Source organism: Lycorma delicatula, chromosome 1 (genome assembly GCF_047948215.1).
Source record: "Lycorma delicatula isolate Av1 chromosome 1, ASM4794821v1, whole genome shotgun sequence".
NCBI lineage: Eukaryota > Metazoa > Arthropoda > Insecta > Hemiptera > Fulgoridae > Lycorma > Lycorma delicatula.
The window spans coordinates 338,349,140-338,365,398 of NC_134455.1; the positions used below are offsets into that span (position 1 = coordinate 338,349,140).

At 30.6% G+C, this 16,259-nt stretch overlaps 1 protein-coding gene across 3 annotated transcripts in view; it reads left to right on the plus strand.

Annotated features, from left to right (window-relative positions):
• Positions 1 to 16,259, plus strand: part of LOC142334317 (ATP-dependent RNA helicase DDX24) — a 44,523-nt gene that overhangs the window by 11,091 nt on the left and 17,173 nt on the right. For all 3 annotated transcript variants that reach the window (XM_075382258.1, XM_075382257.1, XM_075382260.1), the window contains 4 exons: positions 447 to 625; positions 4,810 to 4,955; positions 8,743 to 8,915; positions 14,893 to 15,006. In XM_075382258.1, coding sequence (XP_075238373.1) covers positions 447 to 625; positions 4,810 to 4,955; positions 8,743 to 8,915; positions 14,893 to 15,006 — 612 coding nt within the window. The remainder of the gene's footprint in view (positions 1 to 446; positions 626 to 4,809; positions 4,956 to 8,742; positions 8,916 to 14,892; positions 15,007 to 16,259) is intronic.

Genomic DNA, 16,259 nt, shown 5'->3' on the forward strand with positions numbered 1-16,259 from the left:
AGAATTAAATTCTCTACAAGTTTTGTTACTAAATCTTCCACATTTATTGGTCCATTCAACAAAGCTATTGAACTACAAATAAAAAAAAACTTGTTTTTCGACACCAAATGTTGTGTTTTATGCCAGATATCTTGAAAACTACTGGAGTTACAGTAATGGGACTTATTTTATCGTATTTCCCAGCTCAAATTACAAAAGAAACTATGAACTTTACTTCTTAATTGGGTCTCAAAAATTATAATAGGGCTTCTTTTTATTAGAAGAGCTGAAATCCAGGCGAAATTGTTTGTTAGCCGTAACTTGAAAAAAATTCATTTCCAGACCCAGACCTATGTGAACCTTTTTCATTATTTTCACTAGTAGAGCATATAGAAAGTTTCTCACTTTCTTTGTGGAACACCCCTGTGTAAGCATATACATAGTAAGATTATTTTAATTTTTGTCAGGTGATTGTAGTAACAATAAAAATGAAGATATTACTCATGATGCTTTTCTTAAAACTGGAGACAAGATTCAAGATTCAAAAACCGACAAATTATGGGCACTTATTCTGACCCCAACAAGGGAGCTGGCTATGCAGGTTAAGAACCACATTGTTTCTGCTGCCAAATATACTGGTATAAGGGTAGGTAAAAGTTGCTATTGTTAATCATGATTGTTATTTTTTATATTTTGCATGTTATTTTATGATTTAGAAAAAGTATGGCTATTACAAACTAGTAGTATGGTTTTAAAAGTTATTTAGTGTACTGAAACTGTTGACCTAAACCTTAACTGCAAGCTAAAATTGTAGTTTGTATAGAAGTTTTTTGTTTTTTTTTATTATACTCTTTGTGAAATATATGTGGTTTTAGTAAATTTGTTTCTCACTTCTTCATCTATTGTTGGTGTAGATAAAAATTGGCCTTATAAGTTATTTTAAAAATTTTGCTGTTGCATTTTGAATTTTTTTTTTGATTGCAATTTCTTTAACTCTGAATAGTAAGAATTTGAATTACATGAATCCTTCAAATATCTTAATAATTATTTCTTTAAAAAAATGTTCAACTGATATCCATCTTTTTTATATGGATTTTTTTTGGCTGGTAACTTAGCTTTGGGTTCTGGCTGTTGGAAAAATTAAACCTCCAACTTATCTATCTTATCTAATCTCGCGTACTGCTTAGAATATAGCTTCTTAAACAGCTTGTCCTGATTTCTATCCTAGCAAGATGGTTTACAGTTTTCATATACAATCACAAACATATTTTACTTAGATACTACCTGTTTCAAGATAACTTATTAAATAATCGGAATTTTATTATTTATTGATGTTTAAGTTACCTTTAACTGAGATTGAATTAAATTTCATTTTTGATTTTTTTTTTTTTTGGCTATGTTTTGATTAATCCTGTTAATATTAAGAACAGTCAGTCATAATGTAAATTAATAACATGTAGTATAGAAAATGGTGTTTGTAACAAATCTAAGAAATTTTCAACTTCTCTTAAATTGGTCTTATTCTGTATGAGAAATAAAAATTTTTTTAATTGGGAAAAGTATCCATCAATCCTGAAAAAATGTTTCAGTGTCCATTTGTTTAAAGTTATTGCGTTATTTTAACAAAATAAAAAATTACCCTTAGAGGTTCTCAATTTGAGTGACCCTTTGGCCTTAACTGGTTGTAGCCTTCTTCAAACTGTACACAGGTTGTCTATAGTTATACAACCAGGTATGTAACCATACTACACTATTACACAACTAGGTGTACACCTAATCTACTCTTAACATTAGACACTTCCCGTCTTAACATAAACATCTTACCCTTCATTTCTCACCTAAAACAAGTAATGTCGGATTCTGATTATGCTTTAGAGCACAGTTGCTCCTGATGAAATGAGAGACTGTGGAATGCATCCATTATATTTAATTCTAGAACTGATGATCGTCATAATTTACAACTATTTTGCTATATCAACTATTTTACATTAAAAATCAATTCCTTAAATTCTGTAGTATAATATTCATACAAAATATTCGCTATTGGTCTTGCCAATAGCGAATATGCTAAAGTGACCAATAGCGAATATGCTCAGTGGTTAACGATTTAACAGGCATTAAATCTTTAACCACTGAGGGTCATATTAAATATAGTATTTAATATGTCATATTAAATTATAGTATGAGGTATTAAATATTAAATCGCGAACCACAAAACAAGAAAAACAAATGGAAATAAAGATGAAGCATAGCTTTAATTATAAATAAATCAATACATACAAAATAATAATGCAAAGAATATAAACATATTAATAAATACATACGTATGTAGGAAAGTTTCTTTTTTTCAATTTAACATTATTTAAATAAAATAATTTTTTTTTTTTTAAAACAAAAACAACAACGTTTTTCATGAACCAAATTAACGGTAACATTTTTCATTAACCAGTCTTCAAAATTTGGTTGAATTTGTTGAACTGTAGTTATTTTTAAAATTGCTTGACATGCTTGTCTGTTAAACTTGATCTTTCCCCGGTTTTATTATTTTTTAATGTTGAAAATAGTTGTTTGCACAAACATGTAATGTAGATAAAATATGTTTAATTGTTAATAACAAATTGGGAAATCACTCCGGTGATAAATAATTATTGAAATGTGGAATTCCAACATCCATATTTTGTTTCAGTATGGAATTGCACTGAATTTTAATTAGTTATATGTTTACCCAGAACATCCATCATTGTGTTAAAAATATATCAACCCCCAGTGGTTGTATCGTGCATGGGGATAATCTCCAGAAGCTCTTCACTTACTTTCAAGTTCACATCACATCCGGGCAAATAAAAATAGCTAGCTGACCTTTATTTCCTACATCTGTGTTTTCATCAATTCCAATGGAATAAGTTTCAAATCTTAGAATTATTGATTTTAGTTGATTACGTAAATTTTAAGCTATATCAACAATTCTGCTGGCAATGTATTTCTTGTTTAGCTTACGTTTTTGAATTTATTCAATTTTGTTCAGGACACAATACTTCCACTGCCTGAATCATATATTCGCTAATAAATTCCCCTTCAGTGAATGGTTTCTACTTAGCTGCAATTTAATGCAATATCAAATAGATTTATCTTCAGTAGGTTTGGAAAATATGCTTTGTTGTTTTTGAAGTATCAATCTTAATACTAACAATTTATCTTCACAAAGCTTCTCTCCATATTTGTCATAATTTTCTTTATGAATTGTATCATAATATCTTCTAATATTACACTCCGCTATGGAGTTCTACATATCAGACATAAAGTTTTATTTTTTCCTTGAATTTTAATTCAAATTTTGTAATTCCCAATTTTCTTGAAAAGTGCATTGCTTTTCTTCAATTGATTGTTTTCTGCTAATTTTTGTGGAGGGCGTGTGTATTGTTTTATTAAATTGTCAGTTTAACACTAAACAAAGAACACTACTTTTTTAAACCAGATGAAAATTGTTATGTGCAAACTAGACTAGAACGCAGCATTCGTTCACCGACTGCTAACAAATAGCTTCCGACTGTACTGGCATTTTGTGACTCAATGTCATGCACAAAGTATACCTGTTTTAAGTTAAGAAAGCGTAAACACATGGATGTGCAGAAACTCAATTGGGAGTGGCATGTGAAGTGGTATGGGCAATGCTAGTACAGTAGGGGGGATAGTGCAATATATTCAAGGACTGACTAGAAGCGGGAAGCCTTCTTGCACTCATGTAGTTAATTTATCCACCGTACATAGTTACTGGTGTTAACAATCAGTATTTTGTAATACTATTTTCTTATAAACTGTTTTTTCAAAACTAATTTTGTTTCATTAAGGAATTTTTACTTTTAATTTTTAAGGTATTTTAAACATATTGGTTATCAATCTTGGCAGCCCGCAGAACAATTCTCAGTGGGCCGTGTGTTTGACATACCAGGGCTTCACAATGTGAACATGTCAGGGAATGGTAAATGACATCGAAAAATGTTTGTTTATAACCCATTGCTATGTACATATTATTAGTTTAATGTTGTGCATATTGTTTAGTTGTCGCTTTTATTTTGTCAAAATGGATGAAGCCTGTTACTCTAATGAAATTTGGGACTTATTACTAGAAGCTTGGAATTTAATAACCAACAAAACCAATAACTATGCACATAAAGAAATTGTAAAAAAAGAATCTCAGGTGAAAGTGCACTTGTTCATCTGCAGGGACGATAAGAACATGTCTGTGTAATTTGTGCTAAAAATCCTGCTATAAAAAGAAAAAGAAGCAACTACTGGTGCACAGCATGCAGTTTTGGGGTTCATCCAACTTGTTTCCATAAGCTTGTGGATTTCTGGAGTTAAACAAATATTGGTAGGAAGAGGAAAGCCTCTGAGACTAATTCTGACTGAATTTTCGATTTGCATACTATTGTGTTTTTTATTTTGGTTTTGATAATTAGTGTTAGTTTTTTTATAAATATTTTTAAATTTAGTTTGTGATGAAATTAGAAAAAAATTGTTTAAAATTTGTTTCTAATTCATAATTTGGATTTTCATTATTTATCATTTTACTGTTTATACCTATCAGCCCCAGGGTTAATAGTGTTGGTTGTGTAGGACCCTCAAAAGTTAAGATAACACCGTTTCAGAAATTTTGAAACTTAGTTCTATGTTGGCAGTCAAGCATATGAGTTTGACCTTCATCTTCCAGATAACAATAAGAATCATATCTTTGTGATATTCTACTTAGCAAAGTGCTTTGAATTGTTTGCTGTGTATACGTGTTTTACTTAATTGTTGATTATATTCTCTTGTCTTTTATGTTTATAGGTAACTGTAGTTGTGGGAGGAATGTCTGCAGAGAAACAGCAGCGATTATTGAAACGGCATCCTCATATTGTTGTTGCTACTCCCGGGAGATTATGGGAATTAATTACAATCGGTGAAGAACATTTTGCTGATATATCAAGAATAAGGTAACTTTAGTATTTGTACAAACTATGGCCACATTTTAGGTGATGAATTGGGTTTCTGATGGTAAAGTGAAATATGACTTTAAGTGCTGACTTTCATTAATTATATATGAGGTCTGTTCAAAAAATAGCCAAACTGTTTGTAAAAATGATTTTACAAAATATGTATAACATTATATAATTAGTCTTCTACAAATTACTCTCTTACCTGCAGTACAACATTTTTCAGTGCTCTTCCTCTTCCAGAGCAGTTTTTATTCAGAGATAAAAAAAAGTCAGCAGGAGTTAGATCAGTTTAGTACAATTAGTGAAGGATGATATTGAGCAAATTTTTTTACAAATTTTGCAAATTAGCAGTGGTGGCTTGGATGGCTAATTGTTATGGTGAAGGAACAATGAGTTGTGCCAAAGGTCAGGTTTCTGCTTCCTTATATTTTCATGGAGGCACCTGATGACTGCTAGGTAGTAGCGGCGATTGAGTGCCTGCTCTGTAGATAGAGATTCATAGTGAACATGCCTTTAATGTTACAAAAAGACTGTCAACATCACTATTGTATTTGAATGACTTTTGTAACCCTTTTTTTCCATCTGTATGACAATCCCCCCCCCCCCCACCGTAATCTCAATGCAAGGAAACAAGACATTTTTCCACATCATACCCATAAACTTGCTTCTCACTGCCAATTATTATCATTAACAAGAAGCTTCTATCTTCATTTGTACAATTCAAAGATCCTGATGGATTGCTACACGATTGTCTTTTTCCACTTGGGTCAAGGGTTACAGTATAAATTTGGTGAAGATGTGATGCATTTCTAATTTTGCAGTTAGGATTTTTTGACATGAATCCACCAAAAAAAGTCTTATCTGGTACCTCACAAACTGTGAAACATTGATTTTACCTCACAAATCATTTACTTGGAAAATATGAAACTTATCAATTGATTTCACCTGCCTTCCTGGATGAGCATCATCTTTGGTAGGTTGAACTACTTTCAAAAGCCCAGACCACTCATAGCAATGTGTACAACTAATTGTCAGAAACACATGCAAGCATTGTGGGATTGATGGAGGATCAAAATATATCTTTAACCACCAGAGAAAAAAAAGTTTGGTTTTTGTACAGACTTTAGAGAACAGTGTTTTTAAAACTTTTGTGAATGTACTTCTCAGGATACATTAAAAGGATTAGTAATATCAGATAAATAACATATGCGTGTGTCAACTCCATAAAGAAAGCTAGTTCAGAAGACATTTAAGAAATTCATTCATCCTACTCATTGCTCAGTCACATTCAGTACTGCTGCAATTTTGCAATCCTTGTTGTATTATTAAGTCTCAGTCTCTGCTTTTAGAATACGTAACAGTTCTGTTTTGAGTGCAAAACAGAACTGTTGTTAATTGGCAAGTATTGATTAATCTTAAAAATTGTCACTGTTGAAACTAACACATCAGTAAAAGTTAGTGAAAATATAAAATCTCAAGGTGCTCGGAAAGTGAATAGAAAATTTCAGATGAATATATTAAATATAGGTTTTCATTTATAGATGATGATGATTGATTGTCCTTAGTCCTTAGTGTGTGTAGTGTATGAGACAATATTCTACTAGCATGAGATATTTATATTTATATATATATATATATATGCACAAGGTTTGTCCTAAAAGTAAGTGTACTGATTTTCCTACAGATGAACAGGTAATTTAAAACGTCCTTGATATATAACAATGTAGGTAAATTACCTTTGCTGCACATGTATACTTGTTTCAACTGGATCGGTTGAGTCAATTGCATGCTACTGCTGTTCAAGTATGATTGTGTTTTATAACCTTATTACATTTGCAACGGAGGAAAATATTGGATGTTACAATATCAGAATGGAATGCAAGGATAGCGGGAGTTTGTTTTCTCCCTACTAATTGCAGAACCTGGACAAATGTCACTTGCTGCTGTATCTTTCTATTTTATCTGACGGGTTTTCATCATATATTTTATTTGGTGTCTTAATTTTGGTCTTGGTCGGTTTTGTGGCCGCGACCTTTTCGATTGCCGAAACCTGTTGGGGGCTTTTGCGGTGTGGAAGTATGTGGTGCCTCTTTTTCCACTGTCAGGGTTACCGTGGGCTGAACCTCTTGTGGCTGGGGTTTAGATATTCCCCTGGTAACCCACGTCCAGCTATGCCTGTAGCCTCTTCCAGGCTACGTCAGTGACCACGGACTTTTGTGGGGTGCCCTTCTGTCAGGCCAAGTGCTCCTTGTAATAAGGGTATCCCTTATAATTTGAAAAACATTCCCCTACTTGGGCAGCCTCCCTACAGCCCCGATCTAGCTCTCCTATTTCAACCTTTTTCTTAAGTTGAAATTGAAGTTGAAGGGTCATCATTTCAGGACAGTGGAAAATATTTTAAAAAAATGGAACCGATGAGCTACACACACTTAAGGAAAATGACTTTCGGTACTGCTATGAACAGTGGAAGAAATGTTGGAACCACTTTGTAATTTCCCAAGTGTCATACTTTGAACGAGATAACTTATAATTTCAGGTTAAGTCCAATAAGTAATTAAATAAAAAATCAGTACACTTACTTTTTGGACAAACCTATATATGTTATGCATGTAGGAGTTACAAATAAAATATCCTATTTATAAAAACAAAGAACAGTTTTTCTAGCACTTATCAAATCGCCAGGATGTTGCATCATAATTATTTTCAGCTAACAAAGAACAAAATTGGAGTTTAGTTTAAACTTCTTACAATTAAAGTAAACATGGTACTTCAGGATAGCTCAGTAACAATATTTTAATAGATAAAAGTAGTCAGTGATTAAAAAACTAAACTTTTTGGAGTTCATGTTTAAAATATACACTCTGTTTTTTTATTTGAATTTTTATGCAAGAGTGGGTTGCAACTTTCTGAGGGAGTTAAGTGCAGCTCATAGCAAATGATGTTTGTAAATTACATACAATTTTCCTGCTGTCTTTGTGTATGTTGCTCGAATGCATTGGTTGTTTTCATTTCCAAATTTTATGTATTCCAGAATTTTTTTCTACTTGCATCACGTCTTTTGCCCAGGAACTGATTTTACAATGACCAGAATTTTATAAATTTTCCCTGAGTAGTCACAGGTTTTAATTAAAAAATAAACAATATTTTTAACTACAACTATTTTTTTTGTAATTTATTTATTTATTTAAGTTAATAATTTATTTTTTTATTTAAGTTTTGCTTTTAAATTTGAATTTATAATTTTAGATTTCTTAAAATGGTTTTCAAGTGCTTCCTGTTTGCAATTTGATTTCAATAATTGTAAAGCAATAGCTCTCTCTTTAATTTGTAAAGAATAATGTCAGTCCATTTGAAGTCACCCAAGGGTGGTTACTTGACCAATTCAAAAAAAATTGAAACATACCCACTTGTTTCCACGTAAATATAAAATAAATAAAAAAAAACATTTTTAAAGTCCTGAAACTTGTAGGAAACAAGTGGGTAAGTTTCAGTTTTTTGAATTGGTCAAGCAACCAGCTTATAGTTTTTTTGGGACACTTCAAATAGATTGACGCAATAGTTAACTTACATCTAAGTAACTTTCTATTGAATTGTGTCATTACCAACTAACCAACCAGTGAATAACCATGAAACTAAAAGTTAACACTATTATCCAGGAACTCCTTATTTAATTTTGATTAGTTATTCTATTTCATTTTGTCTTTCTTACGTTGTTTCCAGTAAATTGTTAGCATCTTTACAAAATATTTTTTAACATTTGTTTTATTGTTATTTCTTTTACTAGATATCTGGTGATTGATGAGGCTGACAGAATGACAGAAGTTAATCACTTTCCTGAATTTAGGTCACTGTTGGAACGACTGAATGCTAATCCAGTATATAAAAAACAAAGACAGAATTTTGTATTTTCTGCTACATTATCGCTTGTACATGAACCACCTATTCGTTTTCAAAAAAGTTAGTAGGTTTGTTTAAAGTAGTAGAAAACTGAAATCAATATCTCTCGTAATGCTAGGAATGTTTTTTTATAATCTTTTGAAGTGATTGGACACTCTAATAATTGTTAACATGTTACAGGTCATACAATGGTATGAATCTGAATCAATATCAGGTTCTAACTCAATAACTTAGATCAGTGATGTTCACTTAATAAAAGCAGTGAAGACAAACCAACTTTGTACGACATTACAGTCATCGGCACTTAGTGTATATCTTTGTTATGAAAAACTATCTTGACAATTTTTTTTTTTAATTCAAAGTTCCACAGACCAGGAATTAGAATAACTTATTAAATTACATAGTTAAATTCTTTTATTGAATATCTTGTGCAGAAAAATAATGGGCTCAACTAAAATAATAACCAAGTGATCATACTCAACCAATTTCAAACACATATTTGAAGCAAAATTTTTTTGCTCACATCCTGAAGTTTATTGTAGTTTATCTAATTTTATTGGTGGATTTTAACATGTTGAGTGCCACAGCCACCAATTAGCACCATTAGGCAATTATATCAGGGGCCATCAGCACCATCTATGGCGGCCTATGCATAAGCCATATGAAATACATTCTACTTATGCTGGCCTTTCAGTTCAGCTGTTAACCTTTACGAATACTTAGTGTTGCAAAATTGTTTGTGGTCCCAAGGTTTTACAATTTTCATAATGGCTGATGGTGAAATCCCAGGTCTGTGTTGATCAAAGAGACAATGATTTAATGTTAAAAAGAAGTTATCCACAGAAATATATTTTGGAAAATGAAAGTAGTAACTGCGAATTTAGTGCTGAAAATGACTGAATATGAATATTTAGATGATAGTGATATCGAATCGGGTAGTGAAAAGTGATTTGAGTGAAGACAAAAATGTTACTGACACTCAACTGTGCAATCTATACATAGAGAAACTGAAACCAATGACAATGTATTCAAATAACTGAAAATAAAATTGATACAATTATAACCGAAACCATTGACAATGGTATTGAGATAACTAAAAATGACACTGATACAAATTTACCTGCCAATTAACTATTTCTAACTACTAGCTGATGATAAGTTTTTGTCTATGAATGAAACAAATAATTATGCAGAAGTACAAACAAAATTTAGGATGATTACCCTAAATTTTGTTTATCATGAAAACCTGTAACAAAAGACGTATTTTGCATGTTTCTGGGACTTTTTTTACACATGGGAACATTAAATTGAACAGGCTAAAGATTATTGTGTACCTATCATTTAATATACAGCCTTTGCATAATTATATGGGCCAGAAATAGATTTATAGTAATTATGAAAGTTCTTCATTTTTGGAGTAACAAAGTAGTAGCAGGTAATCCTATGTGTAAGATACAACCTTTAATTGAGCAGGTTTACTTGGTTTCATCCTTTCTTTTTTTTCTTTCTTTTTCCTGTTTAGCCTCCGGTAACTACCGTTTAGATAATTCTTCAGAGGATGAATGAGGATGATATGTATGAGTGTAAATGAAGTGTAGTCTTGTACATTCTCAGTTCGACCGTTCCTGAGATGTGTGGTTAATTGAAACCCAACCACCAAAGAACACCGGTATCCACGATCTAGTATTCAAATCCATGTAAAAATATCTGGCTCTACTAGGACTTGAACGCTGTAACTCTCGACTTCCAAATCAGCTGATTTGGGAAGATGCGGTAACCACTAGACCAACCCGGTGGGTTACTTGGTTTCATCCAGTTGATGGTTATGTCACCTCATGATGATTGCCATCATCTCATAGAATAGTAAATATTGTTCCTAAAAAAAAACTAATAGATGCAAAATATAACTTTTAATTCTTAGATTGGAGAATGCTCTTAAATATTTTATTTTAAAAGAGTATATTTCAGTCATGATTTAGGATTAACCATTTATGTAGATTTTATTTAAACTGGTACTGTTGTTATTTTATAAGTTAAATATGTTATAGTTAAAAGAAATAGTATAAAGTGGAATTAGCTGTAAGAGATCTATGTTTTTTGCTGGCAGTCCTATTTAACTTTAATTCCTCCTCCATTCTTCACTAACAAAAGATGAAGCTAACCTAACCAAACCAATCAACCTTAACCTTAATCTGGTTGTTCACATTAAAAAATATTATCTTTTTGTAAAATTTAAAATAATCTGATGTTTAATTATTGTTATGTACTATAAATTCAGTTTATTTTTACTTTTAATTATTTTTTTTAAAAATTAATACCATGGAATAACTTTCAGCTCTTGAGGTTAGTATACTCTGTTTTGCATGGGCTTGCTGTGATAAAAAAAAAACTGTCCTCTCATCTAGTATCCAGTTAGAAAATGAAAATAATTTAAGCTTCTCCAAATTCTAATATTTTCTTTAAAATATAATATTTGGTACCATATAATACATACCCTAGCCTGTGATACACAAGACCCTCTTAAAATATTGTCATTCTCCATAATTTTGTTCACCGATTACTCTTAGCATTCAAATCATTTAATAGCATCTTTCAGATCATTTTTTTTTTTTTTTTACTTTGTTGATCTTGCCAACAGGACCATTAAATATAATTGAAAGGTATATTTTCAATCATATGTGATTCCAGCTCTCAAATACCATTTTATCAGTTGTTCATTTCATTCTCAGTTTATGGAGATGTCTAGCTTAGCTCCTAATTCTTCATGACAATATTAATACATATTGTTTTCAAATAGTTCATTGTTATATCCTTTTATCTTGACCTCTCTGGCTACTGTGTCCAGTTGCTGCATCTCTTGTTCAAATAATAATTTTAGTTTTATATCAATTCCTTAAATATCAGGTACCAGTACTTAGAAATTTTTTGTTTTCTCATTTATTTTTAGCATTTCCCTTCTGGATTTTAAGTCTTATTTTGTGTTATTTCTAAATAATAAATACTTAAGCTTATCTTATTAACTGAAACAAGTTACAGTGACACGGTAAAGTTCAATGAATCATATGATTTTAGTTTACCTATTTTTCTTTCCCAGTACCTACCCTACCATTAAACACCCCAGAACAGAAACTCCATAATTAAAAATTTTTAATTAAACCATATTTAGGATTAAGTAGGTTGTTTTTTACAATTTAAACAGTTTACAAAGTATCTATATATTTTTTTAAAAAATGAGATTTATTGACTACGTATAGTTAATAATTTTTAATTTTTTTTGTTCTGTGGATTTTTGTTTGTGACCACAATCAGATTTTGAAACAGATTCACCTATTTTCTTTTGTAAAGTGTTTTCTTGTTTTAAGAAAATCAGAGAGCTTTCAAAGAAGCTTAATAAGATGGAAAAACTATAAAATTTACATCCTGTCATAGAGATGATACAAAGATATTATATATAGTTTAGACCAGTTTATTGTTATTATTCTGTGAGAAAAGAACATTATCAGCTTGAATGTAATATTCTAGCATCCCTGTCACGGCTTTGCCCACACAATATGATTTATTGCATTTCCAGTTGCGGTCAACATTTTTTTTTATTTTATGTTATTTAGTCAAGTAGTTGGAGGCAGTTTAGGTAAGTAGTTACATTACACTTGCAGTAACAGTGGTAGTGGCTGTGTTGGTTGAGCCGCTGCACTGTACACCATCGCACTTCTTAAAAACAAATTAAAAAACCCTAAAGATAGTTTTTAGATATTTATATAAGAGAATTTGCAATCATTGTTAAAAATATTTTTATCTTTGTTCATCCCTTTTAAGGTTGAATTTTAAAAAGTCTAGAACTTTGTTTTTAGATATTCGCATGAAGATTATACACGCACCAAAATTTAAGTTGCTATCGACATGTGTTAGAGAAATTAAAAAAAAAAAATTTCATTATTACTCCATTTTAACCCTTTAAATTTCAAAAAATCTTTTCTTAGTGTACACTTACATCTTAAGAAGAACATGTATGCAAATGTTCATCAATTTATCTTCAGTAGTTTTTGCTGGGCACTGATCATGAATAACTCATAACATGATTTATATATGTAGACTAGCATCCCCCGTCACGACTTCACTCACACAGTATGGTTCCTTGCATTTCCTGTCATGGTCTATTTCTTTTTATTTTATGTTAGTTTAGTAAAGTAATTAGATACAGATGCAGCCAGTTGCATCACACAGACAGTAAGAGTGGCAGTGGCTATGATGATTGAGGATACACACCATATACAATCGCACTCCTTAAAGAATCAAAATTCAAAAATCCCAAAAATGGTTTTTAAATAAATATCTGAAGAATATTTGTTAGCCAAAAAAAAAAAAAAAATAAAGCATCCCCATCGCAGCTCATTGTGTGGTTACTTGTGTTTCCTGTCACGGTCAGGGGATATTTAGCTGATTATGGCTCACTTCACTCACCCTTCCCATCTAGTCAAAGGGCTTTGCCCCTTGGACCCTGCTGTTTTTCATTAAACTGATACTCGTGAGAATAATAATGATAAATAAAAATTAAAGCCTGTTTAATTTATAAAAAATATCAGTGTATTGTAATTTCTTCAGAGCAAAAGTTTGGTCAATACAGAACCCGAAACTTTGAATGATCCAAGAATGTGGGTTTTAAAACAGGTCGCCTCCATTTTAAAAATATTGGTTATTACTTTATCGGTACAAAGTACGGGTAAAAATGTATTTTACCTGGATGTCATCATTACCCAACAAACACCATTAGGATGTACCAAACTTCATTTCTCTTTTTTTTTTAATTACTTTTATTTTATATTTTTTTTAATCAAATGATCAGAGGCAGGTGCAACCAGTTGTATTGCACGTACAGTAACAGTGGCTGTGTTAGTTGAGCCATGCGCCATACACCATCGCACCCATAAAAAATTGAAATTAAAAAACCTGAAAATGGTTTTTAGATATTTTCTAAACATTATTTGCAAGCCCCAATCTAATGAATATCTTGTTTGGTATAGGCAGAAGTGGGGAAAATTTACAATCATTGTTCAATTTTTTTTCCCTTCTCCACCCCTTTCAAGGTTGAATTTCAAAAAATCTAGAAAATGGATTTTAGATATTTACATGAAAATTACACATATCAAAAATCAAGTTGATTATTCATTTATTACTGAGAAATTAAAAAAATTGTAATTTTCATTGTTATTCCATTTTAACCCTTTAAACTCTGAATTAAAAAAAATCATTTCTTAGTGTGCACTTACAGTATAAGAAGACATGTATACAAATTTTCATCAATTTATCTTCAGTAGTTTTTGCTGGGCATTGATGAATTAGGCAGTCAAAACAAGTTGCTTTATAGGTACAGGTAATCTCAATTTAAAATCTCTTTAATGTTTTGTTCAGTATGGATGTTCATTTATGTTCTTGATAACCCATTACACTTTCATTTAGATGTTATGAGCACTTAGCTACACTTTTGATTGTTTGTCATATAATATTTAGTGTTTGAAGAATTTCAGACAAGCAATATTATATATATAAGAAGAATTTAAATCAAGAATTTATGTTTGAAGATTTTTAATTCTTCAAAGTATTAACAAATAAAAAAAATTCATTAAACTGAAGGCAAATTCTGTTGTAAATATTGAATGATGTTCTCTGATCGTGTTTTCTCTTAAATTTATATTAGCTGCTTTTAGAGCTCAATTAGTAAGGATTTGGTTGACAATTAGATTTCAGTGTATATTTTAGGTCATTTATTCCAAATTAAATATTTTAGTGTATAATTTATTGTAAGTATAGAATTCGAAACATAATTAGCTGTTCATTATTTTATTGGTGTTTTTCCTATTTTCATTCTTTATTACCTTGTTTCTTTGCTCTCAAAACTTGTGAAAAGGATTTTAAACCCTTATTTTTTAAGAATAGAAGCAAGCAAAGTTTAATGTTTATTTATCATTATAATTTTAATTTAATCTATTATGGTGTTTGTAATTAAACAGTTATTTATAAGTTTATATTTTATTTTCAGAATCAAATAAAAAGAAACAAGATGTAAAATTGACTTCTGGACAAAAACTTCAAAATATTATAGAATTGCTTGGTATCACTGAACCAAAAGTTATTGACATCACAAAAGAAGCTGGTAATTAAGTTTTTTCTTAATATTACATTGCAACTAGTGAACAATAAACAACCCCTCGCCATGGCCAAATGAAATGAGGATGATATGTAAATCAGGTCTAATCTTGTACTTGGGAAATCACACATCTCATTCCTTAGACGTATGATTAATTGAACAACAACTACTAATGTATCCACTGTTTAGTATTCAAATCCATATAAATGTAACCAACTTTTACTAGGATTTGAACATCAGAATCTTTGATTTCAGCTGTTAAACAACTGATTTGAACGAGTAGCACTAGACCAGCCCAGTGAGCTAAATTAGTATTATGATTCATTAAAATTAATGAATGTTTTATTAGATTTTGTATGGTGTACTGAAAATGCCTTTATACTAATTATAAAGGCAAGTTATTCCTTGTATCATATCTCTAGAGCTATGCTAAAAAAGGAAAATATGATAATCTGTCAAAAGATGGGATTTGGAGTTTTTTGCTTTCTTGATGTTTCATGACCCAGGGACCACAAAAAAAGGCAGGAGGTAATGTTCATAAGTATATGTGTGTTGATGTCTTTGAAGCTTAATAACTAAACTATTGACTGGATAACTGATTTTTATGAAATTTTATACAGAGGCTCATGTATATGTGGTAGTTTGTTGGTAAAACTTTTGTGTTAATATCTGCAGGGGGTGAGGTAGATAGTTTTTTGGGATCTCAGAATTTTGACTAGTTTCAGCATGACGTCTGCATGTATATATATATATATATATATATGTATCTCACATAACTCAAAAACAATTAGCCATAGGATGTTGAAATTTTTTGATTTAGGACTGTTGTAACATTTAGTTGTGCATCTCCCCTTTTTATTGCATCGACGTGACCAAAAAAGACCAAAATCCAAAAAATTTGGATTTTGGACTTTTCTTAACTGCAGTACTAAGCTCTCATTGAGAGCTTCGCAACAATATATCTTAAGTGGTACTTATTTTCATTGGTTCCAGAGTTATAGCCAAATAAAATATTAATGGATGAGATATTTTGATCTTTTAAGGGGAAGGCCACATGGGTTCAAATTCAACTTCATTTAATTTTTTTTTTTTTTTTTAATTTAAATACATTGATTTATTAATAATTATTAACCTGTGATTGTAAAAAAAAATTACAATAAATAATAATTTAATAATTACAATAAAAAAGAAAATATGAAAAAATCAGAAGTTATAAGTGAAATTAAATTTTATGTACTTTTTAAAATGTGTATATGTAA